This window comes from Microtus pennsylvanicus, chromosome 10, assembly GCF_037038515.1.
Source record: "Microtus pennsylvanicus isolate mMicPen1 chromosome 10, mMicPen1.hap1, whole genome shotgun sequence".
NCBI lineage: Eukaryota > Metazoa > Chordata > Mammalia > Rodentia > Cricetidae > Microtus > Microtus pennsylvanicus.
The window spans coordinates 82682926-82698872 of NC_134588.1; the positions used below are offsets into that span (position 1 = coordinate 82682926).

The 15947-nt window shown below is 51.9% G+C and overlaps 1 protein-coding gene across 1 annotated transcript in view; it reads left to right on the forward strand.

Annotated features, from left to right (window-relative positions):
* Nucleotides 1-1726: 1726 nt before the first annotated feature.
* Zcchc24 (zinc finger CCHC-type containing 24) overlaps nucleotides 1727-15947 on the forward strand; it is a 53117-nt gene continuing 38896 nt past the window's right edge. The window contains exons 1-2 of the mRNA XM_075988807.1: nucleotides 1727-2172; nucleotides 14086-14286. Of these exons, the coding sequence (XP_075844922.1) occupies nucleotides 1927-2172; nucleotides 14086-14286 (447 nt within the window). The 5' untranslated portion in view covers nucleotides 1727-1926. The remainder of the gene's footprint in view (nucleotides 2173-14085; nucleotides 14287-15947) is intronic.

Consider the following 15947-nt stretch of genomic DNA (forward strand, 5'->3'; position numbering starts at 1 on the left):
TCTAGTGTTTATCACTTCTCTTTATAAAGTCTGTAGAGGGTGTTTTCAAATCCTAACTCATATTTCTAGAGACTCAAAGTCTCTAGCAGAATTGTAGAAATGCTGAGTTGTGTTTTGTTCTGCTGGAGCCAGGGTCTCATGTAGCCCAAGCTGACGTTAAACTTCTGGTCCTCCTGCCTCCACCCCCCTGATGCTGGGATAAAAGACATTTACCACTATATTCATCTTATAGATGTGTCTTTGATGAGTAAACGTATTGAGATTTTATTGGCATACATACTGCCATTTGAATTAATAATTGTCGCTTGTTTGATAAATGAATTCTTTCAAAACATGGAGCTCTGAGATCAAATGGGATCTTGGTTGGTGACCCCAGACAGTTCTTGGTCACCACTGTCTGGGCCAAGCATCTACAGATGATCTGAGATGCCCTGGCATGGAGGTTAGTGGGGGGAAAGTGGCTTTTCCTGAAATAACTTCTACTTACCAAATTCAAGCTTCCACTCAATAAACACCAAGTTTGAATATGATCGTTCCCATTTTACAGAGAACACAGGCTGGTTGGCAGAAGTGAGGTGGCTATTCAGAAGTCCCTTTTCTGTCACTTTAACTCCAGGCTGAATGGCTCCAGAGCCAAACTGGAGATGGAGGTGACTTGAGTACCCCCATAGGGTAGTCAGTTCCTCTCAGTGGGAACTGAGAGACTGGACATACATAGTTGTTAGGTCCCAGGATACGGGGCAGCACACACCATCCTGGGACCCTGAGGTTAAAGCATCGGGATCTGGGAAGCCAGGGGTTAGTGCAGATTTCCCCAGGTAGTTGTGGGTTTCTGATATCTTCTAGGCCAGGCTAGGGTCCTGGAACCCCTACAAGAGACTAGGGAGGGCTGAGGATGGAGCCAGGCAGCAGGAGAGGAGAAAAGCCTAGGTCGACCTGAAGCAGAAACAGAAGTCCAGAGGAGGTAGTGTCAGGGAGCGAGGTAGGGCGGAGAGAAGGGGAGTCTTTCCTCGGGAAGGAACCGCCCCCCCTCCCTCAGCGCAGGTCGTCAGCAAAGCGGTTCTGCAGATGGAAGGAATTAAGGGGGAGGGGGAGGGCCCTATGGCGATAGCGAGAGGAGTGTGTGTGTGTGTGTGTGTGTGTGTGTGTGTGTGTGTGTGTGTGTGTGTTTGAGGAAGGCGAGGGAGACAGAAGGAAGCTTCAAACCAGACACGTTTAAAGAGGCGTTGGAGAACACAGAGAAAGTCACACAGAGAAAGAAACACAATCAGACTAACAGCAAGAAGAGGGAAGGAGGAAAAAAGGTGTGAAAACGAATTAACTGGAGAGTGTCTGGGATACAGCATACAAGTGAAGCAGGCTGAGTGTTTGGGCCCAGTCGGTTCTGAGCTCGGCCGTGTGGAGCTGCGCTGCCCGGGGGAGGGGGCAGGAGGAGGCTCGGGAGGGGCCGCTCTTGGTATGGGGGCCGGCAGGGTGCTGCATGTGCGGACTCGCCTTCTTTCTTGCCCCTCCCCTATATCCATATTTAGCCAATGGGGCAGCGAGGATGGGGGGCCAGATGGGTTGGGGTGGGGCGGGGTCTCGGAGGACCCCACCCTAGAAGCGGTCTCTGGAGGGGTCAACGCAGAGGCAGATAGCGGATCCCCGGGCGGGGTGGGACAGGCAGCCGGCGGGGCGGGGCCAAAAGTTTCCTGCCCAACTTTCTCTGCCTCCTTCCTCCGCCCGCTCGCGCCCACTGCTGCAGTCCGGGGAGGCGGCGGCAGCAGCGGCAGCGGCTGCGGGCAACGCGCGGGGCACGGGGCTCTGGGCGATAGCCGTCGGGGCCGGGGCGGCTGGCAGTGGGCACAGGCTCCCCGGTGCCCGCCCCTCCGCCGGGAGGGGGGCGCGAGCGGGCTGCCGGGGAGGGGCCGGCACCGCCACGGCAAAATGAGCCTGCTGTCTGCCATCGACACGAGCGCCGCCTCGGTGTACCAGCCGGCCCAGCTACTCAACTGGGTCTACCTGTCGCTTCAGGACACACACCAGGCTAGTGCCTTTGATGCCTTCAGGCCCGAGCCGCCCGCCGGCGCCGCGCCCCCGGAGCTGGCCTTCGGCAAAGGCCGCTCTGAGCAGCTGGGCTCTCCCTTGCACTCCAGCTATCTTAACAGCGTCTTCCAGCTGCAGCGCGGAGAGGTGGGTGCCCCAGCGCGCGCCAACCCCGTGCCTACTGCTCCAGACCCCTTTCTCCTATCTGCTCTGCTCTCCTTAGCCTGGCCCGGGCTGGCCTCACATTGCCCGGCTCGGCTTGGCTGGGCTTGGATCAGCTTTGCCAAACTTGCGGCCCGAAGTCCCTGGGGCGCCCGGAGCGCGTCACCTCCCGGCAGAACCGCTCGGAGCAGCTCAGGCCTGGGCAGGGCCCTCCCGCCCCCTCTTCCAGCCCAGAGCTCTGCTCCTAGTAAGCAGGCTTAGGGGTGTCTCCGGATTCTCTTCAGACTGCCGGGGTGCGGCTAGGGTGGGGAGCCCCTTCCTAGACTTTCTCCAGCGCTATTAACTTTTCTGACTGCAGGCAGTTGGGACCTAGGCAGTTGCAGAGCCTGCTCTGAACTCCTCTGGAAGGGCCTAAAAGCATTCTCCGACCCCCATGGTTCTTTGCCTAGAGGACTCCTTGAAAAGCAGTGAACCTTACAGGGTCTTTTCCTCCTATTCCCACTACTCGGGAACCCCTAGATCCATCCTGCAGCTGCTTGCCCTCCCCCAACCACATAGGAAGTGGTTTTTGAGGGCTTGACCTAGCAGACTGCTCTGTCCCCTGCCTTCCCAGGCTGGAAGGAAATGAAAGGGAAATCCTTGGGGGGGGGGGGGGGCGCTGTGGCGATGGGAGAGAGGACTCCAGCTGCTGAGTGCCTTCTCCCCAAACCCTGATTGTGTTGCAAAGCTTGCCTGTTCAATGAATTTGGTTACAAAGTCTACTGTTCAGTGCGTGTCTCCAGCTAGACAAATACACAGGTGGCCATGACCTCCCAGCCTCTTTTGTGGGGTCTTATCCAGAGCCTTCCCAGAATCTATCTTCCACGACCCTCCCTCCCCCATTTACTCCAGTTTGGGAATTGCTGATACCCTCTGTACCTCTTTCTTTTGCTCCCTTGTGGTTTCCCTCTGCTAAGGTGCAGGAAGTAGAGGGATACACGCCTGGTGGCGGGGGTCACTTTCACTTTTCTTCTGATCTAGCCCTGGTCTGGGAATAAGGCCTGTGTATTCTGAGGTGTGTTGAGATTGAGCTGTGGAGCCAGAAGGTCACCCTTTCCCGTCTCAGATATGTGTTCATAAGGCAAGGCCAGCACCTCCCAGGCTGCCCTGCTGCCCTGTGGGGGTAGAAGTAGTGCAGGAGGCTTGGGAGTGGTGGCAAGGCTGGACAGGTGTCAGGAAAGCCAGGGGAATAGCATTCGTATGCCAAGGCTCTTTATAAACTATAACACATGCTTTCTGTCCTGTGCAATGGTTCCTGGCTGGCATCTTCCTTTCTTAGGACAACTTGTTGTTTTTTGAGGCGCTGGCTTCAGGTGACCAATGACTTTGGGGAACTGTTTGTGGAGTTTCTTTAGTACCTGGATCTTTTCCATTATTAATTTTCTTACCAAGCTTTTCTATGCAAGGGTGGGAATGGGGGCCCTGGGGCTAAGGAGTGACACGGACAGCAGGAGTACAAAAGGCAGGCGAGTGGATAGGAAGTGCACTCAAAGGAGGGTCTTTTATCTAGGAAAAAGGTGGCCATGACCCAGAGGTCCAGCGGGGCCCCAACAAGCCTTTACTAGACTCCCTCTGCCCCCATGATGGTTTTGCCTTGCTCCTCACGCCGGGTCTCTGCTCCTCTTGGGAAATGTCGTGTCTCCAGGATCCTAGCTGTGGTTCCGTGAGACCTGTCTCCTACCTCTGTTTCCCTTGAGAAGAGGTTCCGTGTGGGAGGAGCTGGAGCCATAGAGGGTGGGGGAAGTCTCTTGCGATCAGACTCCAGGGAGCTCCCATCTCTCTGGGACTCAGCTTTCCTGTTGAGGAGATTTAATCTCTGCTGTCACCCCCGGGTGGTATGTTCAAGGTTGGAGGCATATATAAACAAGAGAATATCTGCCAGCAGACAGCCTGAACCGGGGAGATTAGAGGGACTTTTCACACTTAAAGACTTATGGTTTCCTTGGAAGCTCTCTTGGGTTCTGGCTCCCTCATTCTCACCTCCCAATCTTTGACCTCTTCAACCCTCTCAAAACTCCAGCTTGGGCATGGGCCTTTCCTGAGTCCAGGGCTTAGTTAGTAATCTGATATGACTGAGAAGGTGAGGACCCCCCCCCCAAGTCAATGCCACCACCAAGGGGCTAGGTGCAAAGGCAGCAAGTTTCATGTCACAAGAAGGCACTTAGAAAGGGACCCAGGATCCACAAGCATTGCCATTCTGTTCGAGGCCTGGCAGGCCTGGTGGCAGTGCCTGCGGATGTGACTTGCATGCTGACCGCTGACCATAGCCCGTCTGCACCAGCCCCTGTGCCAAGAGCCCACCCCCTCCTGCACCGCCCCTAGGCTGCTCCCACCACAATAGCAAAACACCATGAATGCAGCTGGCATTGGGGGAGGTGAGGATACAGGGGCACAGAAGCCTATTGTGCCCCTGGAACCTCAGTCCTGGGAGCTGAAGATAAGCCAAGGGTCCTGAGTGGCCCTCTGGCTCTGGGAGCAGAGAGGAAAGTGGACTGGTTCACATACAAGCACAGAACAAGCTCCGGGAGGTGACTTTCAAGTGGACATGGACACTCTGTAGTGTCTTAAAACACTCCTGGGTTCTGAAACATGGGTTTTAGAAATGGCATCTGTGGTCACAGTTGTGTGCCTTCCGAGAGAGACTCCTTGGCTGAGCCCCTCTGTCCAGGTGCTGCAGGAGGAGGCAGGGCTTAGGAGGGGGTTGGATTGCATGGATCTTCCTTGCCAAGTTCTGCTTGGAATTTAAATTCCCAGCAGTGTAGTCGCCACAAATTCCATTTCTGGAAAAGTAGAGTTAAGCGTTACCTCTTGGACCGTTGGAGGGATTCTCAGAGCCAGTCCTGGGCAGTCGTAGTACCCCGCTTCCTCCTCACCAGGGAAATGGGGCTGCCTCATGTCAATTAATTCAGATTCTTAGGACAGCTTTCCCCGTTTCCTCTGAGAACAGAAGTAGCTGGAAAGTCTGGCCCCACTGTCGAATGACCACCCCTTCTTTGTGGGCATCGGGGAAAATGAGGACTCAAATAGGCTTGGAAAACACAGCACACTCACTGCCCTTTAGTTCACACAGCGCCTGCTAGCACAGTGAAGGCTCGGAGAAGGTCTGCAGTTCAAACCGTTTTAACAGTTCCTCATCTCAACATATCTTGTAGTTAATTCAACCAGAGGATGTTTTCAGCTCAGGATACCGGCCAGTGTTCTTCCCGCCATCTCCAGGTCCAGGGATGTTCCAATGAGTCAGAGGTGCAGTTCCACAGTCTCCTGGGCTGCATAGCTCTAAACTTCAGGAAGCTATTCTGGGTTATGTGCATGAAGTGGCAAGATCCCCTGAATCCTCATGTCACTTTCCTCGGTGCTGCAGAGCCCACTCTTTGCACTGTGGCCCACCCATTGCAGACTTGCTAGTGCTATCAAGGGTCTTCGGCCCTTCTGCACAGAGACAGCAATGAGAACAAACAGGGGAACAAATATAGGGCCTTGTACAAGGAAGGTTCTAATTGGAGGAGGGGGGGCTCATATCTGTATTCCTTGTATAGGAAGACTGCCATGAGTTCAAGGCCAGCCTGGGCTAGAGTAAAACCCTGTCTCAAAAAACAAAGTTGGGCTGGTGAGAGGGATGGGTGGGTAAAGGCTATTGCCACCAAGCCTGACTTCCTGAGTTTAATCCCAGGGTCCCACATGGTAGGACGAGGGAACCAATTCCTGCAGATTGACCTCTGACCTCTATGTGCATGCTATGGTGTGTGCCCACAAACAGATAAATAAGTGTAGACATTAAGAATAAACAAACAAGGGCTGGAGAGATGGCTCAATGGTTTAAGAGCATTGTCTGCTCTTCCAAAGGTCCTGAGTTCAATTCCCAGCAACCACATGGTGGTTCACAACCATCTGTAATGAGGTCTGGTGCCCTCTTCTGGCCTGCAGACATACACACAGGCCAGAATTCATTTATCCATAATGAATAAATAAATAAATAAATAAATATTAAAAAAAAGAATAAACAAACAAAAATTCCCAGCCTAGACAGCTGTTGGGAGTTTGGTTGAAATACCATGTGTGCCTACAGCAGGTGTCCAGAGGCTCCCCAGTGTGGAAATGGGGAGCAAAATCACTCTCCTCCCCAGCAGGGGGCTGAACTTGACTCCCACAGTCTTTGTGGTCTGGTTGAGTTAGGAGGCAGGCAGTCGTGATCCTGGGAGGAATGTCCGAGAAGAGTCCCCAGGTATCTGGCCCCTCCCGCTGGGATGCCGAATGGTGGGTGACTCAAGCGAGGAGGCCACCACTTGGAAGGGGTTGGCACAGGCAACCGTATAGGTCTGGGCTCGGAGGGAGACCACGCCTTGGGACATGCAGGTCAAGTGTTGGGAGGGTAGGGGCTTCCGTCCTAAATGATTAGTGGCAACAGAACCCAAGGTGGCATAGATGGGGACTAGTGAGCAGCAAGCAGTCCTGCTTTGTTTGTTGAGACTTCACCCTAGCCCAGGCTGGCCTTGAACCCAGGGTGATTGGCATACAGGTATGAGCCGCCAACTCCAACTTCATCACTTTCCCTGTATAGAGAGCAAAGCAGAGACCTGGATGACCCGAGTCATCAGTAGTGATAGATCTAAACCAATTTTGCATTCCAGCCTTGAGCTATCTCTGTAACCTGTGTTGAAGCTGTTCTCCAGGCTAGCTTCTACCTGGATCTTCCTCTGGGCCCTGTGCATGGCAAGTACCTTATCTGAGACTTCCTGTCAAGCCACAGTACCTCTGACATTTTTGTCTGGATGCGTTAATTTTTATTTTCTTTCTTCCTTCCTTCCTTCCTTTCTTTCTTTCTTCCTTCCTTCCTTCCTTCCTTCCTTCCTTCCTTCCTTCCTTTCTTCTTTCCTTTCTTTCTTTTTTCTTTCTTTCTTTCTTTCTTGAGACAAGTTCTCCAATAGACCAGGCTAGCCTCGAACTTGTTATGTACCCAAGGATGACCGTGAAGTCCTGATCTCTTTGCCTCCACTCCACAAGTATTGGGATTACAAGGTATGCCATCATGTCCAATTTAGGCAGTGCTGGGATTTGTGCATACTCAAAAAGCACTCTACCAAAAACTGACCCTTTAGAAGAGTCATGGGCACTTGTGTAGGAACAATGTATTCCTACTCTGATTGGCCTGGTTTAGGAGACACGGGAGAAAAACCCTGTTTTCCTATTTCATTCCCATGTCTCTGCCTGGGGCAGCAGACCTGTTGTCCAGAGGAAGAAGTTGTGTTCAGAGAGCTAGGGACAGAATCAAGCATGTGCCATTGGATCTGTTCCCCAGCCCTGGTGTGTGTGTGTGTGTGTGTGTGTGTGTGTGTGTGTGTGTGTGTGTGTTAATATAGCTTCTGTGGCTCAATCTTCCTTTGACTACACTGGTTAACTTGTAATTTCTGGAAGCACCCAGCAGTCTTGTGTGTCCAAGCCATTATATTGCTCTTGATTATACCTATGATATCATTTCCAGTCCTGTCCCGTTGGACAGATTCCAAGGTGTTTCTTTATGGCACAAATGGATGTCCCTCCTAAGAGGCCTGGGGTGGCTGCCTTAGGGAGCAGCTCTGCTTCCAGCTGCTACAACAACATGGGCTATGACAGCCAAGGTATGATGCTCTAGGGCAGGCAACAGGCTTGGCGTCTAGGCTGCCATGCACTATGCCATAGCTGTGTCTGTAGCTCTGTTGCTGGATTTGAGAGTAGGAATCCTGCCTCTCTCAGCTTAACATGATGCTCAGTCTGTGCTTTGGCTACACTGGATGCTCAGCTTTTTCTACTAGGTGAGTGGGTTAGGGCAGATGGCTTGAAAGCTGGTCTCTCTTCAGCCCTGTGAGGAAGTGGATGGCCTCCCTTGTCTCAGCCTCCTGTGTTGTCTCAAGGAATGAGTGTTCATTGGTAGCTAGATTAATTACAATGAGCTGACGTGAGAGATGGTGAAGCCCTGCCCCTAGCCATGCCCTAGTAGTGGCTTTGATGTGCAGACGGCCTTGACCCTTTTCCGTCATGAAAATCTTAAGTTATTTGGAGTCCTTGGTGTGAGCTCAGTACACAAGACACAAGTACATATGACACACATATCTGCCCATGACTTCACACGTCACAGTGAGTTCTAGGTCCTGGCCTCTGCTATCGAGGGTATAGCCTCTGCTATCGAGGGTATAGCCTCAGTTGTATACCGGACTGGCTAATGCTACAGTCCTGCCCTATCATTGATTTTTTTTTCAGACTCATGCTTTCTGCTCTTGCTTGACAAGTTTGCTTCACAAGTGTGAGGCACAGGGTCCCCAGTGCTTGTGTGCTAGCTGGGCAGAGGGCTAGGAGCCATGAGTACCATCAAGTGAGTGGTAACCCTGGGATGGGGGTCAAAGAACTTCCCTAGGTCTGCCAGGCTCTGTCCTGCCTTCACTGTCTACTCCTCCAAACCCTGGTCTCCATTTCTCTTTCCCCACTACTTCAACTAAAAAAAAGTAGACATGGCCTTAGTCTTGGATCTTTTATTGAGCGCCAGCTGTATAAGGAGAACTATTTTACATGTGAAGGGTGAGCAATGCCCATACAGACAAAGGGTCATGATCTGTCTTGGTCCGTTCATATGTTCCTGGCCTTGGAAACGAGACCATGGGCAGAGCTGAGTGTGGTAGGGTGTGCTTCATTTTTCTGTGACTCACTTCTCACCGTGTGCACTGTCTCCCACACCCCAACGCAGCATGTACCCACCTGTCTGCAGAGGATGGATAGGTGTACCTAAGGTAGGCCTTAGGTACAGAAGTCCAGATCTCTTAGAAGAAGGGGTACTGTCATTGGCGGTGTAAATGGTTTCTTATTGCAATGTGTGTGTGTGTGTGTGTGTGTGTGTGTGTGTATGTGTGTGTGTGTATGTGTGTGTGTGTGTGTATGTGTGTGTGTGTGTGAGTGTGTGTATGTGTGTGTGTGTGTGTGAGTGTGTGTATGTGTGTGTGTGTGAGTGTGTGTGTGTGTGTATGTGTGTGTGTGTGTGTGTATGTGAGTGTGTGTATGTGTGTGTGTGTGTGAGTGTGTGTGTGTGTGTATGTGTGTGTGTGTGTGTGTTGGGTGCAGAGGTGAGTGTAGCTGGCATTTTCTTTGCCAGCCAGCTCTCAAATAATGACACGACAACTTATTACTATGAATGCTTAGCCTTAGCTTCAGCTTGTCCCACTAACTAACTTAATTGAACTTGTTTCTATTCATATACATTTTGCCTCGGGTTTTTTTTTTCTTTTTAACCTTTCTTTCATTCTGTATGCCCTGCTTTCCTGACTCCTCCATGTCTGTCTGCCTGGCCCTTCCTCTCTCCCTCTCTCCCTCTGTCCCTGTTGAGCCTAGATTCCTCCTTCTCCTTACTCTGCTGAGAAGTCCCATCTATACCTCCCGCCTAGCTATTGGTCATTTAGATTTTTATTAGATCTATCAGGTGCCTTAGACAAGCACCATAAACAAATGCAATGCATCTTTACATAGTTAAACTAAGATTCCACGACAGGCGAGCGTTGGGTGGCTTTGGGTGCAGAGGCAAGGGACTGGTGGCTTGAGGAGATGAGAAGCTAGTTGACTGGCTGATGAGAGGAGCCCCATAGAACTAGGGGCTAGACTCAGGCTCCTTCCTCTGGGCCTGCCTTGGGTGAGAGCAGGACATGGAGCACCTGTGTTTGTCTCATCTCCCTGGGGTAGCCTGCCCATAGCCCAGCCATACGTTGCTTTGACCACTGGCTTTGCCCATGGCTGTATCTTTCCCGGCTGAGGTTGTCTCCCTTCCACCTGCTTCCCTGCTGCTCCTGCCCCTTTGTCTGTTCTCCCATCGCTATGGATCAGTATTCTGCTCTCTCTGGGACACCCTCAAAAGTATCTGCCTACTTTGCAGTGCCTGCCAGTTTCTTCCTTGCCCGTGGTACCCTCTGATAGTTCTGCAGGAGAGTCCAACTGGGCAGGCTTCTCTGGGGAGAGTGAGACACAGCCCTGGGACTCTGCCTCTGTCCTCAACATTCCACGGCAGAACTACCTTCTCCAGAGCCCAGCCCCCTCACAGAGTGCAAAGAAGCAGCTCAGCACTGAGGGGCTTTAGGTACAATGTCACATCTGACATCACCCTCTGGCTACCTTTTCATAGGTGGAGACAGGCCTTGGAGGCTGTGTGGGGGTGAAATGTAACTGGCCAACGTATTTTGCCTGTGTTGCCTTGGACAAGTTACTAAGTCTCTTTGACTCTCGGTTTCCAGCTCTACAAAAATAACACCAGTGCTCAGATAAACAGTGTCTCAGCAGTCAAGAGAACTAGAAAAAGAAGATTCTGTAGCTTATAGCAGAACAACCCATGGTCAGAGCAAACCACTGTCTTCTCATCTACTTTTCCCTATCAGCCCAACAAGAACCTTGGAGAAGGTTCCAGCCATGACTGTGAGTCTGATACCAAGTCTCCCCACATATGGTGAAAGGATCCCATGCTTCCTGCCAGCTTCCGCAGTCACTGACCCAGGATGGTGATGCAGTCCAGAGCTTACATGCATTACATAAGTGGGCCTGCCCTCCTTGGACAGCAGGGCCTGGGGAACTCCTGCATCTGTGCTCTGCTTGCTGGCCCTGCAGTGTGGGTGACTGGATGATCACCTTTTACATGCTGGGCCCTGAGTACTTTTCAGAATCTGAGTGGCTGAATACAGCAACGGTGCACCTGTAGGAACCGTCAAGTTTGCCCCCACCCCTTCTGTTCCAAGAGGGCAGGCCCAACCCTATGCTCTGCCCAGTCCCTGCAGGCCAGAAAAACAGCTGAGACTTGCCTTTCACCTCTGTGGCTAGAGCTCAAATAGGGCTTTGCAGAGGAAATGGCTTTCTGACATGCCAAGCCTGCCCTGATCAGGCAAGTTGTACTCTTAGTTCCAACTGGGTCTAGTCCCTGCAGCCCTCAGAACCTCGGTTTCCCTACTAATAACACGGGAATGTGATTGAATCGACTGACTATTCTCAGAATTCTTAGTTCTGAGTGGTGTTTTTCTTGGGATGGGGCTTGGAGAAGAAGACTGTGGCAGTTAAGTAGACAGGTTAGGGGACAGTGAAGGCCAGGATTCTGGGAGGGGGATTCTAGCCTTGTTCTGTCCATGGAGCTACTAGAGAAGGCATATCTATGACCCTTGGTGGCATTTGGGACTATTGAGCTGCAAGAGAAGGGGGTGGCTTGCTCAGAGGCCTTTGACTGTTTGGGGATGCCTGATGACTGTTGTGAGGCTCGGAGTGTGGCCACAGGCCTGGGGAGAGGACTATTTAGGGTGTAATTAGTGTACTTTTGGCATCCACCAGACTTCCCCTTCCTCTTAACACAGTCTTGAAGGCTGTGGACTTGTTTAAATCCTATCCAGCAAAAATGAAAGAAAGGAAAGGGGGAAGGGAAGAGGGTTGTTATTTTGTGAAATTGCATTTCCCAGCCGTGAATGTGAGTCACAGGGTTTGGAGCTTCAAATTTCTTGTTTGGATGAACTTTTCTCCAAGAGGCTGAGGCTATGCTGCCCCAACTCAGGCCGCTTTGGGAAGATAGAGCCCGTACCGTTCTGGTACCAGACAGGTCTCCCAGTCAAGATAGTGTCCTGGGAGTTTGTGCTCTGAGACCCATGAAGTGACTACTGCTGCCAGATTTTCCAGGGGGGCTGGGCAAAGCATATTGGGAAGGAGGTCAGGAATTGTCATCCGATAGATTCAGAGTTTTGGCTTAGGAGAGATAGAGGAATCTGGAGGTGAGGTGGTGGTGGTGGTGGTGGTGATGGTGGTGGTGGTTGTATATTAGTGAAAATATGTTTAAGGGCCACAGAACTGTATGCTTTAAAATCATCAAACTGGTAACTCGTGGAAATTTGATCACACACAAAAATATGCCCTTGGTTCCAAGCCACTGCTGTGATGACTTTGAGGTGGAGCCCAAAAAAACTGTTTTTGTTACTAGTTTCCAGGTCATTCAATACAAGTTTGGAATACTCATTTCATCTGTGGAGTGTGGGGTAGTGACTCACAGGGTTGTGATGAGAACCAGCTATCTCCATAAGTGCACAGTTCTTAGGGTCTGGCCTGCCACCATGGCCACCTTGTCTGATTTCCACCAACGCTGTCCCACTGTACTTCAGAAAGTGACCCTGTAGGCTGCCTCCAGGATTGGAGCCGTTGCGTCTCAAGGATCCACTCCCTTCTGGGCTCGCCCAAGAGCTACAGAGTTGGCCTAGACCACATGCTGGCTGGTGCTGGAGTGCTCTGTCCACTCCAGCATGGAGTGGTGAGCCAGGTGGCTAAGTAGACAGTCATCAGGATCCACGTGATTCTCTTGCTGCAGAAAAGCAGTGTGCTAGCCTTGGGCAGCTCTAGGTATGATGTCTTTGTGTTCCTCTGGGGCCAGACTCTGGCCAAAATAAGGTAGGAGAGAATAAAGGCCCGGAGAAGGAAAGGCCCCGTTCGGGGTCACCTAGCAAGTGTCTGAGGTACTGTCTTACCTGGAAGATGAGGGCCGGGTCCTCTAGGAGCTGAGTGACCAGCTTCTGAAAATGGAAACATGAGATTTGAAGCTATTCTTGTTGGGGTTAGGCAGGGTGTACCCCATCCCCTAGACTGCTGTCAATTTTCATCTCTCCCCTTCCCATACAGAGGAGACAGAGGACTGCCCCTGTTCTAGGCCTCTGCCTGCCCCCCCCCCCCCCCCGCTTTGTAAAGGAGTCTAAGTTCTTGGTTTCAGGGACCTTGTTTCTCTATCAGCCTAAGGACTCGTGAAAACAAGGCTTCATCTTCACATCAGCCTAAGGCCAGAGCTCATTCCTGCCATTTAGGACATCTGTAGTGGGCTCAGAAGACTAACCGGTGTGCCCAGGTTCCCTATTGACTTTCCTGGGGAAGCTACTGCTTTCTGGCCTTCGCCATTCCTTGCCAGCCCCACCTTCACTGAATTCCTTTGTGCCGTGCCTCCTGGAGCCCGTGAGGCCTATAAATAGAGGCTGTGTACACCAAGAGGGCCTGAGTCGTGTATGCTCGGGAGCTCCACGGAGTGTCTGGTTCCTGTCATGTGGAGGTGGCTCAGGCTGGCAGAGCTCCTCTGCACATTGGCCTTCAGATCTGAAAATGGTAGCCACACTGCAGACTCCTTATGAGACGGGAAATAGAGTCGACAGAGCTGTGTCTGAAGTCCCTCCATACCTGACAAGTGGCTTCCCACAATGCCGCCTATATTAGTCACTCTTCTGGTTTCTGTGTTAAAATACCAGCAAAAGCAGCTTAAGGAAGGAAGGGTTGCTTTAGCACACATCAGAGGATACTGTCCATCCTGACAGGGAAGTCGTGCCTTCAGGAGCCTGAGGTTGACAGTCACATTGCTGCAAACCTGATTTGTCTTTTTATTGAGTCCAGGACCCCAGCCCAGGGAACGGTGCCTCCCACGCTTAGGGTGGGTCTTCTCAAATTGCTTCACCCAATCTGGAAACTCTCTCACAGACATGCTGAGAGATTTATCTCCCAAGTGCTTCTCGATCCTGTCCAGTTGATAGTATTAACCTCCACATCTGGCACAGTGTGTCAGGAACTGATTGTAACAATGGCCACAGCTGCTAACATCATCACCATGGTACCCAGGAGTCCTAGGGCCCAGACATGTGACAAAGTTCTTTAGCCTCATGACCTCACTTTGCCCTAAAGGAAGCCTGAGATGGGTCCCACAGTATGAGCAGGGTCCCTGAGGCCAAACCCACAACTAGAGTGAGGATTTGAACTCGGGCTTTGGGGCTAACTGGAGGTTCTGTGTGAATTGATGTGGGATGGTGAGTGAGAGCCTCCATCAATCACCTCAGCCCTGAATGGCCTCTGTTCCCGCAGGCACTGAGCAGCAGTGTGTACAGGAACGCTTCGCCCTATGGCTCTCTCAACAACATTGCCGACGGCCTCAGCTCCCTCACCGAGCACTTCTCAGACCTGACGCTCACGTCCGAGGCCCGCAAGCCCAGCAAGCGGCCTCCGCCCAACTACCTGTGCCACCTGTGTTTCAACAAAGGCCACTACATTAAGGACTGCCCTCAGGTAAGGTAGCTTTGCCCAGTTGGCTCTCCATGCTTCCTTCCTGGCTGGGTCTGTGGGCACCATGGATTCCCCTGGCCCTCTGTGTCCCTGATACTGTTAAGTAATGTAAGGCTCTCTGGGTGGAGGGACACAGACCCCACTTGGGTCCGTGATGCTTGCTCAGCAATCTGCATGGGGGATTCTGGACCCAAACCAGGCCCCCACATGAGGTTCTGGCCCTCCGGGTCCCACAAATGTTCCTGCAGGGTGGGTCCTATTATAGCAGGGCAGGAGGCAGCCTGCAATCTCTTCATAACTCTCCGGAGGCCCCATCTGCTCACACTCACCAGGAAGGAATGTGGGCTCATGGCCAGGAATCCAGATGTGCACCCCCTCCAGATCCACCACAGCCTCCTCTGCCTAGAACAAGGAATGATCAGGGGTCCTAGCCTAGTTGTGCCTCAGGATAGGCCTGGGAAAAGGCATTGGGTACCAAGAGACTCGGCATCCCTCTCAGGGTGCAGGACTGGGAGTTGGAGGGTGTTGAGGGCAGCCCCATTCTGTCCCTTGTGCTTTGCAAGGCTTCTGTAGCTGATTCTACTCTCTGGACGACAGACTCTCCGATACAGACAGGATCCTAGGGAGCAAAGACAGAAGCTCTCTTTTTCAGGACAATTTGAGCTTATCAGTGATCCTTTTCCCCTGCTATTTTTTTCCACATTTTCTGTTTTATAATGCGGTGCTGGATTTGTTTTATATATGTAATGGAAATGGAATCCCATCAACTCTGAAAAACCATGTAGTATTATCCTCCAGATGCTGGATCCAGAGTGGAACTGGGTGGGAGCCAGGATGGGCTTGCCACTCATTGTATCCCAGGCCCTTCTCAGGAAGGGCTGTGCCAGGCTTCGGACCCTGGTGCTTCAAGTCTAGCCCCGACACAGCTGTTAATGGTTCCAGGTAGAAAAGCAGAACCCCAGGCCCACCCTAGGCTCACTTGACTTCCCTCCTGGAGCCCTATGTAATGGGAACTCACCACTGTGTCCTACACATCCCACAACCCATCCTCCCATGGGGGCAGTGAGCAAGAGGCCTTTGGGATCTTGTGTCTTCACTGGAGGCTGTAGAACTCTGATCAGGCGATAGATAAGGATTTAGAGTCTTCCCATGGCCCACTAACTGGCAACTTCTTCCCAACTAAGAGCTCCCACATGCAAGCCATTCAGGACACCTCAAGAACCACCCCACCGTGGGCAGCTTGGGAAATGGGCGAGCAAGACCTACTCACATTAGTGAGGAGACAGACCTTGTGCCAAATGTACCCCGGCAACCTGTCACGTATTGCTGGTGACTGCCTGTTTGTAAGGCTCCGTTGAGCCGCTTTCTGAGAGGCCAAAATGAGTGCTTTGAGCAAGGAAGGAACTCATGCAGAAGTTTAGCTGGGCCATGGAGGAGCCAGGATTTAACGCCAGCAGGTGAGAGTCTTCGGAATACTGGGTTAGAGAGGTCCTTGGTTTTCAGCAGAATGCTGATTTTGGCTTTCCTTCTCACGGATGACATGCTCTTAGTGTGTGGTAGGTGAGGGAGGAGGGACAGTGGGACCGATGAGTCTCTGAGAGCTATAGAGCTGAGGAAGACACAGAATTGCTACTTGGTGCAGCCATGAGTACCTGGGCCATCCC